The sequence below is a fragment of the Bombyx mori genome, chromosome 22, assembly GCF_030269925.1.
Source record: "Bombyx mori chromosome 22, ASM3026992v2".
In the NCBI taxonomy this organism is placed as follows: Eukaryota; Metazoa; Arthropoda; class Insecta; order Lepidoptera; family Bombycidae; genus Bombyx; species Bombyx mori.
This window is the reverse complement of record NC_085128.1, coordinates 5,620,587-5,639,484: the sequence shown is the minus strand read 5'-3', so window position 1 is coordinate 5,639,484 and position 18,898 is coordinate 5,620,587. Positions and strand designations below refer to the sequence as shown.

Sequence of the window (18,898 nt, the reverse complement as noted above, 5' to 3'; positions counted from 1 at the left end):
TACCATAACTTGCAGAATATTTAAGGCTATAATGCTAACACCTTACACGATTAAACTGGAATAATTGGAATTCCGTTTCACGTTAGTTCGAATTTCTCATGTCATTAGTTAGACTTATAGCCTATGCAACGACAATGCAACAATACATTCTTCAACTATGAAGCTACCGAGCCAATTCAATTGTAATTATCTAAATAAATATATAAAAGTCGATGTGCTTATATAGACTTCGAAATTGTTGGTTCAATTTTGATGAGATTTTTAGAAAGTCTTTGTATTAGCCTGGCGGATGATTCCGTGAAATTCGGTAGTGATCATTTCAATAGCCAGAACAGCGGGCGGGCTTGACTATAATGAATAATTAAGAAAACGGTAATAATAAAGTTTTATTATTGTTCTTATCAATTCAGCATCGAGTTAAGGTGTTTTAGGCCGATACATCATCCAAGTGTCGTAAAAACTCGAATAACTTTTACCAACTTAAATTCAATGCCGGGTCGTTTCACGGTCGCTCGGAACCCGCGGAGTTTAGTATCAATTAATTAGTAAGTAAATGTGTTACAAAGCCGATAGAAAAATATACCATTAAGAATGCAATTGAAAATTAGCAATTTTATAACCTTTTTATGATCGAGACTTAATTTATGACTTTATCAATTGATGATTTATTACACGCATTAACGGTAAAACGTTTCAGTTAAAATATTCTGCTGTTAATTTTATATTATTTATTTATAAAACTTAGATGAGATATTGTATTTGAATTGTTAATTTCTTTGTCTCGTCATACAGGGTTTAACGGTACAACAAGCGATAAAATATTTAAGGAAAAAGTAACTGGGAACGCGTTAGCATGTTAGTAAACTTAAAATTACTCTGTGATAGATTCAGCGAAGCACTGCTGTTGCTGGTGTTACTGTTAGCAAAGTCTCTTAGATTGAGCCCCGTGAGCTCAACTACTAGTCACAGCGTAGCTGGAATAGCTCCTTAGGCTACCAACAAATAGGTAGGGGAGAAAATATATCTACCTAAAATGTTTAGCCAACCCGCGTCAACTTCATCTACTTCAACAGTACGTTTGGCTTTCTATTATACATAAGTAATTGGGCATGAAATTTTTTAAATATTATACTTTAAAGTATCTTGTACTTATTGGAGTCTTAAACGTTGAGCGTAATTTATCATTTCGTAATTATATTTTTTTAAATTACTCGTACTTTTCATTTTGTAAGTAAATATCAGTTATATACATTGTCATCCTTTCTACTATCACCTGTTTCTGTAAAAAAAAAAAAAAAATAGAATACAAAGAAACTAAAGTGTACGTTTTTTTAAATGAAATAAATAAATTGTCTATTCTGAACAGCAAAATAAGGTTAGAGTTGTTTATTGTCGCAAGCGATGCTAAGTGTGGCGATAAAGAAAATGCCATCCACCTCGGGCGACCCCGGGGCCACCTGCCCTTGTACCTTTGTACGAAATACGACTTCGCTGACTAACTAATGTTTAGAGATTAAAAAGAAAAAAAGAAAGGTAGTGTTTTATTGCCGTCAGAGACAATCACGTAAAGTAGACCGCTTGAATAGGGCTTGATTACTTTTCGTTTTTACTTCTTTTCGAAAATGTATTGTGGATAAAATGTCATGTATAAACAGTAGGCTTATAGCAGAAACAATTTGCATTGGTGCGAATTGCATAGCTTACGCAAGTATGCAAATTATACAATACATTGAAGACGTATAATTATTTACGAATGTCCATCTCAACAAAAACAAAATCCCTGTAATCCAAGCGTTTATTAAACCTCTATAAAAAAAAAAAAAAACATTTAACAACATCCCAAATCACGAACCGCTTGATAAAAAAAAAAACAAACATAATTTTCGATCCGGATTTATTGACCTTACCACAGTAGCTTCGCTCATCTAAGTACTGGCATCAATCAAGTTTCGAAGTGGATAGAGTTGAAGTCAATCATAGGCCTCTCATTACGACGCTCGGACGGGCGGCACTCGTAGAGGAATTATTAAAAATGTACAAGTCAACATTATGTCGGGCCGAATGAGAAGATGTCAGGATGACGCGCGTGCGTCGACTACCGAACTCCATGGTGATGACCTTCAAGCCTAATTCGGGGAGGCTCTGTGCTTTACGCACGTGTAAACTTATTTGAGATTGTTTTGTTTTAACGATTTTAATTTATTCATGGTCCCATAAGACTGGAAATATTAATAATACCCTGCCTATTTCTGCCGTGAAGCAGTAATGCGTTTCGGTTTGAAGAGTGGGGCGGGGCAGCCGTTGTAACTATACTTGAGACCTTAGAACTTATATCTCAAGGCGGGTGGCGCATTAACGTTGTAGATGTCTATGGGCTCCAGTAACCACTTAACACCAGGTGGGCTGTGAGCTCGTCCACCCATTTAAGCAATATTTTTATTTATTTATTGTAAAATATAGAAAAATATACGACGAGGAGAATAAACTTCAAAACGCTGTTACGGTTGGTGCAGTTATTAAAAATACATTTCAACAACATCCGGCATTTTGAATACAGCTGTGAAATTAACCATAAAAGAAAAATCGAAAACAATCGACTAAATTTCTCATATATAGCATTAAACTCTCCAAAAAAAAAAAAAACTATGAAGCTATTTGTGTTAAAGTCGAAATTGTTAGAAAAGCAATATGGGTGAGCTGTCGTGTGTGGCCTTAAAATAGGGCAAGTGCACCGACATTTTGGACACCGTTCAGTTTAATGGTTGTCTACTTTTGAGCTTCTCACATGTTAAATGCAGTGACAGAATATTAATGCTCGCATTCCGATCGCGGAGCTTGTTCACTGCGGTGGGAAATAATATCGAAGCGACAGGACTTCTAGGAAGCACTATTCGTTTTTTAGTGAAGCACGAAGATAAAAAATGCGATGATTTAACTCTTTATTTTCCGATGGTAACATGGATGGTATCTTTAGCCAGTCTCCTTATCGTTTAAATTAACCAATTATTTAGTTTACTGCATCCCCGATAAGTAATCGAAAGCTGTATCAAAAACTCCCGCACACACAGCGTAATAACGCATGTGCGCCCTCAAAATTTAATTTTAACAAGGTATTAATTACAAAAAACTAAAGCGAAATATCTTTAAAATTTTCTCAGGACGCGCTCAACCCCCTTCTTTTTTTATTATTTTTAATTCATTTTATTCGGTGCTGGCGGAGCGGTCGGTCCGCCCACCGGTGATTTAAAATTTTGATTTATAGACGCGGGCGCAGTCTGGCTGCCCTAGCGCGCACTCGCGGTAATTATAAATATGACGCGGTGCTAAACTGTGCGAAATGACCCGATGACCCGGCTCCAATGTTCGCATTGTAGGCACTAAGCATTTCGCACAACATTTATTTATTACATTAATTTATGATACATTTATTTAGCGATTTTAAAATTAAATTAAACAAAAGCAAAAACGTTTGAATGTTTTGGGTTTTCTCGAAATCTTTATACTTTATCGTTCGTAAAAATGTATACAGGTGTAGGATTGGTAAGAATGGAACATATGAAAAGAATGTGGAATGGATAGTTTATATGTGAGTGAGAGAAACCAAAAAGAAAGGGAGAAGAGAATGACAAACAGAATGACAGAGAAAAGGAAGATAGCGAAGACGGTTAAAAAATGAGCAAGGCGTAATAAAAGTGTTAATTAATTTTTAATTATTATTATAACAGAAGATTTTGGAACATTGTAACTTTTGTTTTATGCGCTGCGATCTCTTTTCAACACAGGTAAACTGTTTGGTAACAATCGTTACTTTGAGAAGGAATACAATAATTAAAAAAAAAACGATCGGATAGTTTCTAAATCAAACTCAAAAATATATATAAATTTGTGTAATTAGTGGAAAGGTGTTTCTTTTTTTTTTTGCTTTGATAGGTAAACGAGCTCACAGCTCACCTGGTGTTAAGTGGTTACTGGAGCCCATAGACATCTACAACGAAAATGCGCCACCCACCTTGAGATATAAGTTCTAAGGTCTCAAGTATAGTCACAACGGCTGCTCCACCCTTCAAACCGAAACGCATTACTGCTTTACGGCAGAAATAGGCGGGTGTATTTTAAGGCCACACCGGTCATCGTCCTGCGTAATTTGCCGTAAAGCAGTCATGCGTTACAGTTTAAGTTCAGCTTAATTTCAGTTTAGAGCCTTCAATAAGTGTTAATAGTTCGATAGGTTTTACGTAGGATAGGTCTTAATTGTATGATAAAACATAAGTCTAACCTGCAAAAAATATATTTCATTCCAATTTTATTTTAAGCCTATACAAACGATGCGATGATCAGATTATAAATTACTAGCGGTCCGCTCCGGCTCCGTTGGGTCTTTAACAAAATTTTCAACGATGTTGTTTTATTTTTTTAAATAAAAGAACACTTATTGCGGCATAACTAGACATATGCTGTCGCGACACTTTTTAAAAATAATAATGTGTTTTACAAAGTCATAGTACATTATTTTATTATATCATCAATAGTTTTCGCATGTAAAGAATATTTTAGGTAATTTTTTTACATCTTGGGTTCCATTATTTGAGTTTTAGTAAGGATCCCTAATTTTTTCCAAAAAATATTATAGCCTATGTCACTCCGGAATAGTGTAGCTTCCAAACAGCGAAAGAATTTTTCAAATCGGTTCAGTAGTTTCGGAGCCTATTCAATACAAACAAACAAATCTTTCCTCTTTATAATATTAGTATAGATATTATGTAGAATTAAATCAATGGTGCGTCCTAGTAATCACCTGGTGGGTAATATAACGAAATTGCTATTGAAGTGAAATTCGCAATTGGCGCAAGTAGATACGATTCCTATACAACTGTCGGATCAGCAAGTGAAGTCTGCTGAAGGGCAGGTGTCCCGGTCTTTACGATGTACGATGCAGCTTTTACTTAGCTCCGGGCAATCGATACGCACCTGTTTCATTTGATTAATTACACTTCATAATCGCCCTGTCATATAATTCTATCACTACGCACACTCACGTAACTACTAACCCTTTTAGCGCTGAGCTTATTCTCACACATATTTTCCTTCCAAAAAAGGACCTTTTATGAAAACTATAACTTAAAAAAAATATACAAAAGTCAATGCTAAATTCATAGAAAAGTGTTTATAAATGTTAGTTATTAAATACGTTATATATGCGCGTGCTAGGATACGTCCTTTTTTTTAAACCTACCTATGCTGATAGCCTTGAGAGGCTATTTCAGCTTCGCTCTAACATGTAGGTGAGCTCATGGGGCTCAAACCGGAGTGTTGTTAACACTGGCCCTAGCAAGAGCCCTAGTGGCAGAATCTACCACCGGATCGGAAACGCAACCCATTGAGAAGATCCGGCGAGAAACTCAGTGTGCTGTGTCTATAGGTTAATTCATTCGTCGAGCCCTTCGTACCTAAAAGCACCGTTAATGGATCGGGAGGATCCGTAATGACGTGTTTTGGGCGACGTCGAATACGTCCGTACAGGTCGATATCTAATACTTAGAATTAGACTCCGAAAATAGTCTGTATTCCAACGCTTCCCGCTTTATACGCATTAATAGAGAGTATCTATCGACCGTCGTCGAGTGTCGATCTAACGACGACTCGCGCTCGAAGGGATAAATATTGTGGAACGTATAATATGACGCCCTGTATCATATTATGTATCAAACTGCATCATCGTGAGAATTTCTGGTGATTATAATACACAGTATTGTTAGAAATTATAATTAAGTGTTTTTCAACGATTAACCATTGTCAACTATTATCACGACACTTCATTCAGACAATGAGACGGTCATTACGCTTTCACCTTGGTAAGTTGCATTACGTAGATAATATGCAAGGCTGAAGATAAAAGATTAAATTTCAGTTCGAATTGTAAATGTTAATTTTATTTTTTCATTTAGATATCATTCGTGACTCAGTGTCATATCTAACTACTTCTACTTGTACTTCTCAAATCCTATTACTTCGTAGTATTTTATTTGGATTTCGGGAGTTGTAGACTATTTAGCTAAAACTACTTTTTTTATCTTAGGCTAAATCTCGTAATATGCAAGGCTGAAGACAAAAGATTAAATTTCAGTTCGAATTGTAAATGCTTTTTTTTTCATTTAGATATCATTCGTGACTCAGTGTCATATCTAACTACTTCTACTTTTAGTTCTCAAATCCTATTACTTCGTAGTATTTTATTTGGATTTCGCGAGGAGTTGTAGACTATACTAGTGGTCCCTCGGCAATCGAAATTCGACTATAATTAAATCTCTATATATAAAAGTAAATTGTTGTTCGTGTTAGTCTCGCTAAAACTCGAGAACGGCTGGACCGATTTGGCTAATTTTGGCTTTGAATTATTTGTGTGAAGTCCAGAGAAGGTTTAAAAGGTAGATTAATATGAAAATGCTCGGAATTAAATAAAAATAACAATTTTCCGGACGGATTGCTTTTGTTTGTTTTAAGTTTATTTTATACAAAAGCTTAAGTCTTTTATTTATCGATTGAGGCACTACGAAGTCTGCCGGGTCAGCTAGTTAAATTATAGGTTTGGACATAATTAGGGTTCTATCGGCAAATACATACTATTATACTTCTATAATCACAATAGATTAATGTTGTTAATGATTATTAATCACAGATTTCGCCAAGACTCCACTTTACACAAATAATATTAAAGATAAACAACATTAATCTATTCTCAATTTGGTCACATACTTTCAACAATAACAAAAGTTTGACAATATATACAGAGTATATGTGTGTGTGTGTGTGTGTGTGTGTGTGTGTATGTGTTGTGTCAAATACATGGTAGTGTGTGTAATGTTTTCTTTATTGATTTCATGTATTTTTTTGCATAATTAAAAAAAAATTAACATTCTGCACTCCTTCTCTATATTCTCTATAAGTATGAGAAATTTCATGCTCCTCCGTCCGCGCAATTTTCGTAAAAAGGGGTACAAAGTTTAGTGCTTCACGTATTAATATATAGATAACTAAAACTACTTTTTTACCTTAGACTAAATCTCGGGTGTTTTATTTTCCAATTTTCATGGTCACGAAGGACTAATTCTTCGTTATGTCGACGAGATAGGCCCAGGGAACACGGGGTGGTCGTATTTTATTTGTGGAAACGCCCGTAATGTCCTTCGCCATTGAATGCAAATTCACACGTTATAAGAAGCGTTTCGAAGTAGAATTACGAACGTTTAGCCGCCTTGGGAGCATAATTTCAACTTTGTAATTCTACTCGATTCGCGGTTCTGTTGTCGTAATTTAATGTGAATTTATTCTTTTTTAAAACAAATGCACGAATTATTTTGTGCACCTGTTACAGTCCTTGCGGGTCGAGTGAAACTTATTTGGTACTTAAATCACGTATGATGGTTCATTAAATTTGGCTTGGATTGCTGTCATACGGTATGAGCTTAAGTACCGAGTTTATATTTTAGTCGCAATTTAGGTTTTTTCAGATGAGTCACTACGCCGCCTTCAGACTTGTTGAACTTGTTTACTGGTGGTGGGACCTCTTGTGAGTCCGCGCGGGTAGGTACTACCACCCTGCCTATTTCTGCCGTGAAGCAGTAATGCGTTTCGGTTTGAAGGGTGGGGCAGCCGTTGTAACTATGCTGAGATCTTAGAACTTATATCTCAAGGTGGGTGGCGCATTTGCGTTGTAAATGTCTATGGGCTCCAGTAACCACTTAACACCAGGTGGGCTGTGAGCTCGTCCCCCCAACTAAGCAATAAAAAAAAAACTTGATAGTGAAATCTCAATTGTAATAAAGCTAGGTCTACCTTTCGAACCGAAACAAATGAGGGCTTCGTGGCAAAAATAGGTAGGGGGAACCATGCGGACATACAATACGTCCTATCGCTGGTAAAGTCCGCCATCGTTGACGCTGGTACAAATAAATACTCACTGACTTATGCTCTCGTGAATCATTTTGTCGCACGGTGGTGCTACTAAGGTAGTTAGAAAAGCTGTTCTAATTTTTCACAACTGTCAGAGTCCGTTTATCACTATACGAACGCTGCTAGTTGACTCCAGAAATAAACTTGAAGTTTCGATTGGAGTCGTCGTGGCCTAAAGGATAAGACGTCCGGTGAATTCGTATGTAGCGATGCACCAGTGTTCGAATCCCGCAGGCGGGTATCAATTTTTCTAATGAAATACGTACTTAACAAATGTTCACGATTGAGTTCCACGGTGAAGGAATAACATCGTGTAATAAAAATCAAACCCGCAAAATTATAATTTGCGTAATCACTGGTGGTAGGACTTCTAGTGAGTCCGCACGGGTAGGTACCACCGCCCTGCCTATTTCTGCAGTAATGCGTTTCGGTTTAAAGGGTGGGGCAGCCGTTGTAACTATACCTCCTGAGACCTTAGAACTTATATCTCAAGGTGGGTGGCGCATTTACATTGTAGATGTCTATGGGCTCCAGTAACCGCTTAACACCAGATGGGCTGTGAGCTCGTCCAACCATCTAAGCAATAAAAAATAAATAAAAAAAAGAATAGCAAAATGTACTGTATTAAATGTTATTTCATAGAAAACCACCAGTGTCGGATGAATTATTTTTAATCACACGTTTCAATTTCAATAGTAAGTTTTCTTATATACAAAAATTAAGCATCATTGTCGTTGCAATTTGTATCGATGACGTAAATAGTACGAAAAAACAAATACAATTTTAAAATCTAACTGTGAACGAGATACAACATCAAATTCAATAAAACTAAAAAATATACTTCAAAATTTATTGAATTTGATACTTGAATATTAATCCCGACCATGATTTAGACTTAAATAAAACACAATATTATCATCACGTTATTTTTTACGTTTATACGACACGATCGCATTTATTAAATGTGACAAGTCTGTTCACACTTTATTAATAATTGAGAATATTAATATCATTCATAAATTATGAAATCTATCATTTCCTATTATTTCCAAAATGTTCCAGAATATATTACAATTTAATAAAACAAAATACGACAAACAGTTATCTAATTCTAATATCAACAAATTTTGTCGGAATGAAATATATTTTTTATCATTACACTTTTCTTTTATCTTTTGTATTGCAGTAAATAAAACGTATTCAGTTTTTTTAATGCCTAATTTAACTTAGAATTATAGGATTTGCCCAAACCGTTCGCAATGAATATTCAACATTTTAAAGATAGTATCGTATTTATCAATCAGAGTTTTGCTCATTTGTCTATGCATTGTGCATGCTAATCCCCAAAATGGCTAACATTATTATATTTTTATTATTATTAAGATACGCTTTAGCTAACGTTAATGTTGTATTCTTCATTCAAATAAGTTGACAGATAAAAGATAAGAATCAATTTATAACGCACATGGAATCATAAACCCGCGCTCGTCTATTATACAGATGTTTAAGTATAAAGACATCACAGCGAGGACCTTCACCCCTGAGGTGAGCTGACGACGTTAGCTCTGATGTATAGGTATCTATTTGTGCCTACGGTTGCGATCTCACAGACCCATCGATCTCCGACCGAACACTTAGTCACGATTATCTACCATTTATCTACACTTTACTTGTTTTATGAAGTTATAAATCAAATATATCATTAATTTATCTACGTAATAACCGTGGAACGGAGCAAATGACGTCGGTGACTGCCCTTATTAAAGGTTTTTTTTTTATTGCTTTTGATGGGTGGACGAACTCACAGCCCACCTGGTGTTAAGTGGTTACTGGAGCCCATAGACATCTACAACGTAAATGCATCACCCACCTTGAGACATAAGTTCTAAGGACTCAGGTATAGTTACAACGGCTGCCCCACCCTTCAAGCCGAAACGCATTACTGCTTCACGGCAGAAATAGGCAGGGCGGTGGTACCTACCCGCGCGGACTCACAAGAGGTCCTACCACCAGCTTGGAATGATTTTAATTTTTAGTTTATGAGTATGATTTGGCCGCATCAATAAAGTACAGAGAGACGTCGCCGTCGGCGTGTCGATTACGATTCGAATGTATTTCGATGGTTATCTCGGACGACTGGCGGTTTGATGTGTCAATCCGACCGAACGTCGATCGCTATCATCCGATGGCTCCTATTGGGCAACCGCCGCGCTTTGTTATCCTAACGGACTTATAAAATCCGACGGGCCATGAAACGAACAATACCGCTCGACTTTCCAAATTGTGATTTCATGAAGTGGCCCCCTCCGCAGACGTCGTCCTTTTCGATTAAAAGCAACTCGAAATGAATTTCACCAACCGTATTTCTAAATTTATAGAGCTCGGGTCACTAACAAAAATATCAACAATATTTGACGTTGTTTTATTTTTTTTAAATAAAAGAACACTTATTGCTGCATAACCATAATAGTTAGACATATGCTGTCACGTCACTTTTTGTAAAATACAAAGTCGTAGTACATTATTTTATTCTATCATCAATAGTTTTCGCAGGGCATGCGATGTAAAGAATATTTTAGGTAATTTTTTTACACCTTGAGTTACATTATTAGAGTTTTAGTAAGGATCTCTAATTTTTTTTTCAAGAAAGATTATTGCCTATGTCACTCGGGAATAGTGTAGTGAACAGTGAAAGAATTTTTCAAATCGGTTCAGTAGTTTCGGAGCCTATTCAATACAAACCAACAAACAAATCTTTCCTCTTTATAATATTAGTATATATTATATAATACAGTTATAGAGCACTCGGTTGGTTGTAGCTCTGTTTCACACACATATAAATCGTTTAGTGAATTTCCCAACATGGCTTCCGCGGCAGTACGTCCAATGAAAGGCTCGGGTGAGCGGGGGGCGAGGCGGCTCCGAACTCAATCTTCGTATGAAAATGCAAAAATTACGAGCTTTAAGTTTATTTAAGGATTCCTGCTAGTGTCATTCGAAGCGTTATAAATGCATGAGGAAACAGAATCTAAAAACTTAGAGGGCAACATCAAGTTTCGTTGTGATGCTTCAACAAATTCGAATTTGCGTAATATTCAAATTACGTATTATTAGTAGGAAACTTATAATATTATTGTTAAAATTTATGTCATGGTAATGATTGCTAATAAATTAATTAAATTGATCCTAAACCATAAAATTATGTTTGCATTATTTTAATTTAACTCAATATAATTACGAAATCTAATAAGGCATTTATTGCAATAACAATAAAAACAAATTTTAGTTGTAACATCAAAAGTTTTGCCGATCTCGCTTTGTTCCCCGATCCCTTTTGCCTGCACATAACCATTCTGACCCCGTGATATACGCACACCACTAAACTGCTACATTACAGTTCAACTGAAGCAGCTGTAGTGTGAGTGAACACGATGAAAATCTTTATTTTCACGCTCTATCTCTCTTTATCTAATCGCGTCGGTCAGATAAGGACGGAGCGCCGGAAAAACTGGAGCGGGGCGAGGGGTAAAGGCTACATCGATTCCGCGCTTTCACTGCTAGGGGCCGTGTAAACCTTTAAAAACATCGTTTCTGCCGCGCGATTGTCATCTCTAGCTTTATAAGGATAAGAGGGTTATTCGAATGGCGAGACACGTCTGGTAAATGGATTGCCTCCCCGCGAGGGTTCTCGTAGTGGGATCTAGATGGCGTAGATATGCTGATACCGGGATCTGTGTGCGTCGCGATGTGACTGAGCGCTGTTTGAGTGTGCTCGTAGTCCGTAGGTTTGCGTTTTCCGGCCACGGACTCGCGTAGGTATGTGGTGCAGGAGGGTCTCTTCCGCACTCGATGAATTTTGCTGGTGCTCGCAAATATATGAGGGGCGGTAGGTATCCCTTTTTGTAATATGATTATATGTAGATAGGTAAATAGATTAGGGAAGACGGAGGCTGCGATTTGATTTGATTAGGAGGTGTTCGCAGCCGGCCGAGGGAGATAAGGCTGATTGGATCGCTGCGGGGGCAGAATGTTATGGAAATATGTTTTTAATGTGGGTGGTTTATTGAATTAGTCGGGTTGGTGTGAAGCGGCGCGGGCTAATCCCTCTGACGCGCGCCAGTTTATAATAACTCGATGTTCATTGACTCCCAGACATTATGTGTTGCTTTAATTTGTTTAATAAATAGCTATTGAAAACACGACGGTATTATTGTTTTTGAAATTGACACAAAATCAAGCAGGTAACGAATCTATTGGGGAATACATTTTTTTTTAAATTTTTTTATTGCTTAGATTGGTGGACGAGCTCACAGCCCACCTGGTGTTAACTGGTTACTGGAGCTCATAGACATTTACGACGTAAATGCGCTACCCACCAGTTCTAAGGTCTCAAGTATAGTTACAACGGCTGCCCCACCCTTCAAACCGAAACGCATTACTGCTTCACGGCAGAAATAGGCAGGGCGGTGGTACCTACTCGCGCGGACTCACAAGAGGTCCTACCACCAGTGATTACGCAAATTATAATTTTGCGGGTTTGATTTTTATTACACGATGCTATTCTTTAAGACTAGACTATAAGACTTTTTATTGCGATTTAAATGTTTGTACTATTTTAAGCTTTAAGAACGAACGCTTTGGTGAACGTAGGTATTTATAGTTTTAAGTCGTGCATATGTTCTTTGTCCGCTTAAACCGGTCAGTACCTATACAACAATCGTCGTATTTTCCGAACAATGAGCGTGTTTTTGTACCCGTCACAACAACAATAGTAGCTCTTGATGCTGTCGCGTACTCTTTGATTTCACACTACACTGAAAATTAAAGTACTCGAACAATATGTACTGCATATTGTCTGTTTGTGATGCCTTTTTATCTTTGTCGGCTTGATATTTGTTATGCTTGTTTTTTTTTTTAAATATGCATAGATATCAATCTGATCGGAATGTCGTTGACAGTGAAATGGGTAATACAATTAATAAATGTCCTTAAAACGAACGCTGCGTCCGCGTGTTTGGGGATTTATATTGATCATCATTTACTATTCGGTGAATCATTGTGATTAATTAAAGATAACATTTTCAATGTAACCCCTAATAATATTTGTGAAAATTGATTAAAGCGTGATTTTCTTAACTATCATATTGCTTCCGAGTGTTCCCTCCTAATAATAATATTTAGATTATTTGCTATCAGAAAAGCGAGGGATAATGTCCAAATAATGATCTAGTCCTTTTCGTGAAAATTTACTGGTGGTAAGACCTCCTGTAAGTTCGCGCGGGTAGGTACCACCACTCTGCCTGAAGCGGTAATGCGTTATGGTTTGAAGGGTAGGGTAGCCGTTGTAACTATAGTGAGACCTTAGAACTTATATCTCAAGGTGGGTTTTACGTCATAGATGGCTATGGGCTCCAGTAGCCACTTAACACCGGGTGGGCTGTGAGCTCGTGCATCCATCTAACCAATAAAAAAAAATTGTGTTTTAAGTTGATTATATCAAGAGTGTATCGCTGACAGCGGCGAGTAAATAAACCTTTTATTATTTACGGTCATCTACCAAGTTATTCGCATAAACCAAGGTCCGTTAGTAAAAAATGACCCGAATAAAAAATAATCCCGCTCGTAAAATTTACGACTTTTTCCAGCCATTTCAGCGTTTGAAGAGCGAAAGTAATTCGCTCATAAAATTACGAGTAAACAGCCGTTTTTCCATCGAAATAAAACCACCCTCTCGACGGGTGGTTGACTCCTGTAATCGGCTTAGTAGCAACCCCTCCGAATTAGTCTGTCCCAGGGGACATCATGCACCGGTTATAACTGGACGTGAATCCTTATCTAAAGATTACAAAATCCGATTTTATGTAATTGACTCGTAAACTTCTCATGGTTTTCGTGCACACAATTCCACTGTCATTTTCTTAAACGTATCGTGAGATTTACATTATGAATAATGTGATTTGTCAAAATCATATCGCCACAAATAAGCTACATCGTAAAAAAATAAACAAGTCTGTCTGTCACAAATCGAATGGCACCGAGTCATCTCTGAGAAGAAAAAGTTATATGTTATAGGCTCAGCTAATATGGCGAGGTCTAATCTCTTACGGCTACAAAGGAGCTGCCATGACGAGGCGAATATCGACGCAAACCATTTAATATTTAGGTATTCGAATATGCAGCTGTACTGATGCGCACAAAAGGGCTATAATCATTAAAAATTAAATATACATTATGATCGTCTCGGTATCCGAAATTAGGACAATATTTGTACCTATTATTGTATTTACTTATTTTAATAAATAAAACGGTTTACATTGGTGTTTCACAATTTTAATAAAATTAATTAATTCGAACTTGAAGAATAAAACTAATTTTGAGCCCGATGGTACGTTTGCATGCCGGTACAGTCACTTACGATATTAAACCGGACAATGCGCCCGGTGCGGTCACGATAATCTTTGGTAGTATTCGATTCTAGTTACCGAGAATCGGACCGCGACCGGTGTCCCGAATAGTTGGACTCTTACGACCTCAATAGTGTACCTACTTCACAAATGACATGACAAATTAATGGATTTATTATGAGTCGGATTGCGCCGGCTCTTTTTATTTTCATGTCTGTTTAGGACGAATGCATTTTTAATTAAGTGAGGCAGTTTTGTGGACTGTATAGAACGGCCACCGCATGCCGCGGATGTTTTTATTTGATTGACGGGTAGTAATGGGCAGGTGCGTAAGAGCGACTCGATATTCTACCTCGGGTTTTCGTCTCGATCTTCCGCTATAAACACTTTTTGTATGTCACATCGTTTTGCGATTGTTATACGTCGTATTTTGTATGCGTTTAGTTTTGTTTGTTTCGTGAATATTTTGTCTTTTTAAGATTCATATTATCTTAGTTCGTATTTACGTTTGTATTTTATAAATGTGCATTTTAATTATCTTATTACCATATTATATTATCATACGTCACTATTGTAGTAAACGGTAGCGCATCTTCAAAGCTTTTTTTTAACTTTTCTTAAAAACTAGTATAACAACTATAGTATTTTTTGCATACACATTTTGTTTCAGAGTTTACCCCTTAACTATTATACTTTTGTCCGAATCTTAACAGATTAACTTTCCTATTTATTATATTTGAAGAACGAGATAACCAATTGACTTTAAGTGTTCATAGAATTGCTTTCTTTTCTCGATTAACTACAAATATATTGAGCTTTAAGGTTACGAGTGTTCGTCTAATGGCATTAATTTAATTATTTATCTATCAACAGTCGTTACAAAGTGCGGCCCGACGGGCGGGAACCTCGTGTGCGAACTGTAAGACGACCACAACGACATTATGGAGGAGAAACCAGAACGGAGAACCTGTATGCAACGCTTGCGGACTCTACTACAAGCTACACAACGTGAGTACTAGTAAACACGAATATTCTATCTATATATATAAAAATGAATTGCTGTTCGTTAGTCTCGCTAAAACTCGAGGACGGCTGGACCGATTTGGCTAATTTTGGTCTTGAATTACTTGTGGAAGTTCAGAGAAGGTTTGAAAGGTAGATAAATATGAAAATTCTCGGAATTAAATAAAAATAACAATTTTGGTTTTCCCTTGATGTGTCCCCCATCGGACGGATTCCTTTTGTTTGTTTTAAGTTTATTTTATACAAAAGCTTAGATCTTTTATTTATCGATTGAGGCACTACGAAGTCTGCCGGGTCAGATAGTACACATATATAAATCTACGTTTTTACGGATGTTCCGTTATAACTACTGAACCATGCGTCCGATTGACTTGAAACTTGGTATCCAAGTAGAAAATACATGTACTTAATGGATAGGCTAATTAATATTTGTATGAGTGTTGGACTTTCTAATAATAATGACAACAAATAATAATGTTAATTTTAAATGCCCAGTGAAGCGGGCGAGTACGGCTAGTCTTATTTTCTACTTAAAGTAATTGACAAGCAACGTTTACGGTAGGCAGCGGCCTGGCCCTGCCCCTGGTATTGCTGAAGTCTATGGGCGACGGTAACGACTCACCATTAGATGGGCCGTGTGCTCATCTTCCTACAAGGACAATAAAAAAAATCCAGAATAGATAAGAGGATGTAAATGTGTAGTCAGACTTAATCAATACTAGACGATGACCGAGCTTTGCTCCTTTTTTTATTTTTATAACGTCTTATTTTTGATAACCATCTTGTTGTGTCTTTAAAACAGTTAATTGCTCTCAATTAAGTAAAATAGTATTATTATGCGCCAATAGACGTCGAGAAGAGTCATTAGTCATTAGAAGTTCATTATCGATAAAGTTGATTATTGACAACACGAACAAAACAACATTTTCTGAATTTAATCTAACTAGATCGATTTATCGCCCCCGAAATCCCCTGTATAATAAATTTTATGAAAATAGTTGGAGCCGTTTCGGAGATTCAGATTATATAAATATATTTTTTTACAAATTTATTATTACGTACGTGACGCCCATAATGAACTCCTTCACACATTGAGCTACAAGGCACTGACACGTATGACTGTTTATAAAATGAAGTAGCAACTATCTTTCACGTATAGGCCAGCACTAAAACAAATGCTTCAGTATGTTGAAGGAATACTTTGACGAGACGTAACTGAGGGCTTAGATATGGTACAAGACCATTGAAGCTCATCCTACTACAAGTCTTTAGTTTGTATGTAAACAGTTGACCGGGTTGAAGCTAGTCATAGTCATAATTGTTTGTCTTTTTAATGCAAATGTTGGTTCCACGAATTGTTCAGTGTTGTTATAACAATATAATTTATCATATATTGATGGAGAGTGGTTTAAGAGATGACAGTTAAAAGTCAATGTACTAATGTACTGAAAAAATGTACTGTCGTATTCTCAAGGATTTTGTAAAAATATTTGCCGATAGTAATACATAATAGATAAACAGATAAATAAAAGATATTCAAAACCTTACTGTGTTACCGAGAAATTTTCCATTTTTAAATAAAGAAGCAAAAAAGAAATAAATTGGTAATGCTATCATTGACCAATATTTAACTGTTTTGAGAAATACTTTTTCGACATCGCAGCTCCAATATCAATCAAATTATTAAATTAGAAATAGTATATTTTTATTCCTTCAACTAATAAATAGTTTTTGTTGATTATGGAATGGTAAGATAAACTGTCCTTAGAACAAAGATACATTTCATGGAAAACTAAGACATTAAAAGTGCAAACTTTAGAAACAAAACTTACAGGTTTTAATTTTGATGTTAAAATTGCAACTGATAATAATAGTTTGATTAAAATGATTAAAACTCAAAACCAACACTTGTTTCAATTACATTTATGGCTCGCGAAACGACAAGTAAATATATTTTAGCTACCAGTTTAATCAATGCAATAACATGATTTACAGCACGACTAGATAGCAGAACAATTAAATGCGAACGTTGTGTTGAAATAATCATAAATGTACAATTGTTCTATACTGACTATGTATACAGCTTGTGTCATGTATATATATCTATATATTGTTCATTTCTTAACGTTTTAACAGTTATATTTGATGTGGCAAATTGAGTGAGAATAACAGATATTGATAGTGAAGATTCTAAAATTATGATTATGATAAAAAATGAGTATCGGTAAGTTTGTTTGTTTATTCGTGCCATACGTTTAAGATTCGTTTATACGATTGCATTGAAACTTTTTACAGTTGCTGTTTGTCTTTAGAAAGGCTTCTCTGGTATTACATAATATTTCTTAGTTGAAACATGGGTGGATACACGTGTAGTATCAAACGAAAATTTACATATTTATTTAGAGATTATACTCAAATCCTTGCTAGGAATACTAGCCGAATATAAATATTTTTAGTTAAGTTAAAGGCATTATTTTATAGTGTGAATAGTCTACTCCAAATTAATTTTATATTTATTCTATAGAATCTGCAACAAATTAATATTTATTAGCATTCGATTTCCTAAGAAAATCAACTGAAGGTAAACACACATATTCTTTAATTACACTTATTAAAATGCACACAGTGTAGTTTAAATGATATTTAGAAAGGAGCATAATTCCCTTGCCTCATTTAATCCCTGGTCTCGCTGGGGTTCTCGTTTCCCTCGGGATGATTTGACACTATCTCGGTGACAGATAACTAGGGGTTCCACAGTCAAACGCCACGATCCCCCGACGGTTGGCTAATGTGTCATAAAGCTCAACTCAATTGTCCCAAATGAAATACGATTTCATACGATAATATCTAAGAATAAACTTAAACTGAAATATATTCGTATGCATCGTAGATTACATTAAGATAAACTGAAATCTGAGAAAGTTGTCTATCTCCGATTGTGTATAAAACAACAACTTCAAGCTTATTAAAACGTTTATCGAATTTATTTTATTATAAATAATTATTCTAAGCTATGCAAAAATAAAATTTAAGTACAGCTCTTAAAGAGATATATATAATAATATGCAGTAGTAATTTTCATGTTTTACGATCGATAATAAACTAATCAGAATGTGCCAGTCATCGAACGTCGAGCCTGATTTTGTTTTTAAATGTCAAGAATAAATTAGATTCTCACGGCTCTCGCTGCCCCAAAATGAAAACGTTAAACAAAACCGTTCGAGTTGTATGCGAAAGAGCAGGAGCGCTACAATGACAGAAATTAACTGTCAAAAGAACCAATAGGCGGCTCGTGTACTTCAAAACTTTTTTTCTGTTGAAATGTATACTTTAGTTGTATCCGAGCGCCGATGTTTGCTCTAATTATTCGGAAGGAACGACAAAGAAGCGAATGGGAGTGCCTGCTACTTCAGATGTTGACATAATGATGGGGGCACAATACGGGAATACTGCAGTAGCTTTGTTGAGAGCTTGTGTCCTGCCTCACTCCTGCATATTTATAGTGTATCACTTACATTTTA

General features: G+C 36.0%; 1 protein-coding gene across 8 annotated transcripts in view; it reads left to right on the top strand.

The window, feature by feature from the left end:
• Nucleotides 1-18,898, top strand: part of LOC101744528 (GATA-binding factor C) — a 119,763-nt gene that overhangs the window by 70,708 nt on the left and 30,157 nt on the right. For all 8 annotated transcript variants that reach the window (XM_004931918.5, XM_062674886.1, XM_021351778.3 and 5 more), the window contains one exon: nt 15,228-15,362. In XM_004931918.5, the coding sequence (XP_004931975.1) occupies nt 15,228-15,362 (135 nt within the window). The remainder of the gene's footprint in view (nt 1-15,227; nt 15,363-18,898) is intronic.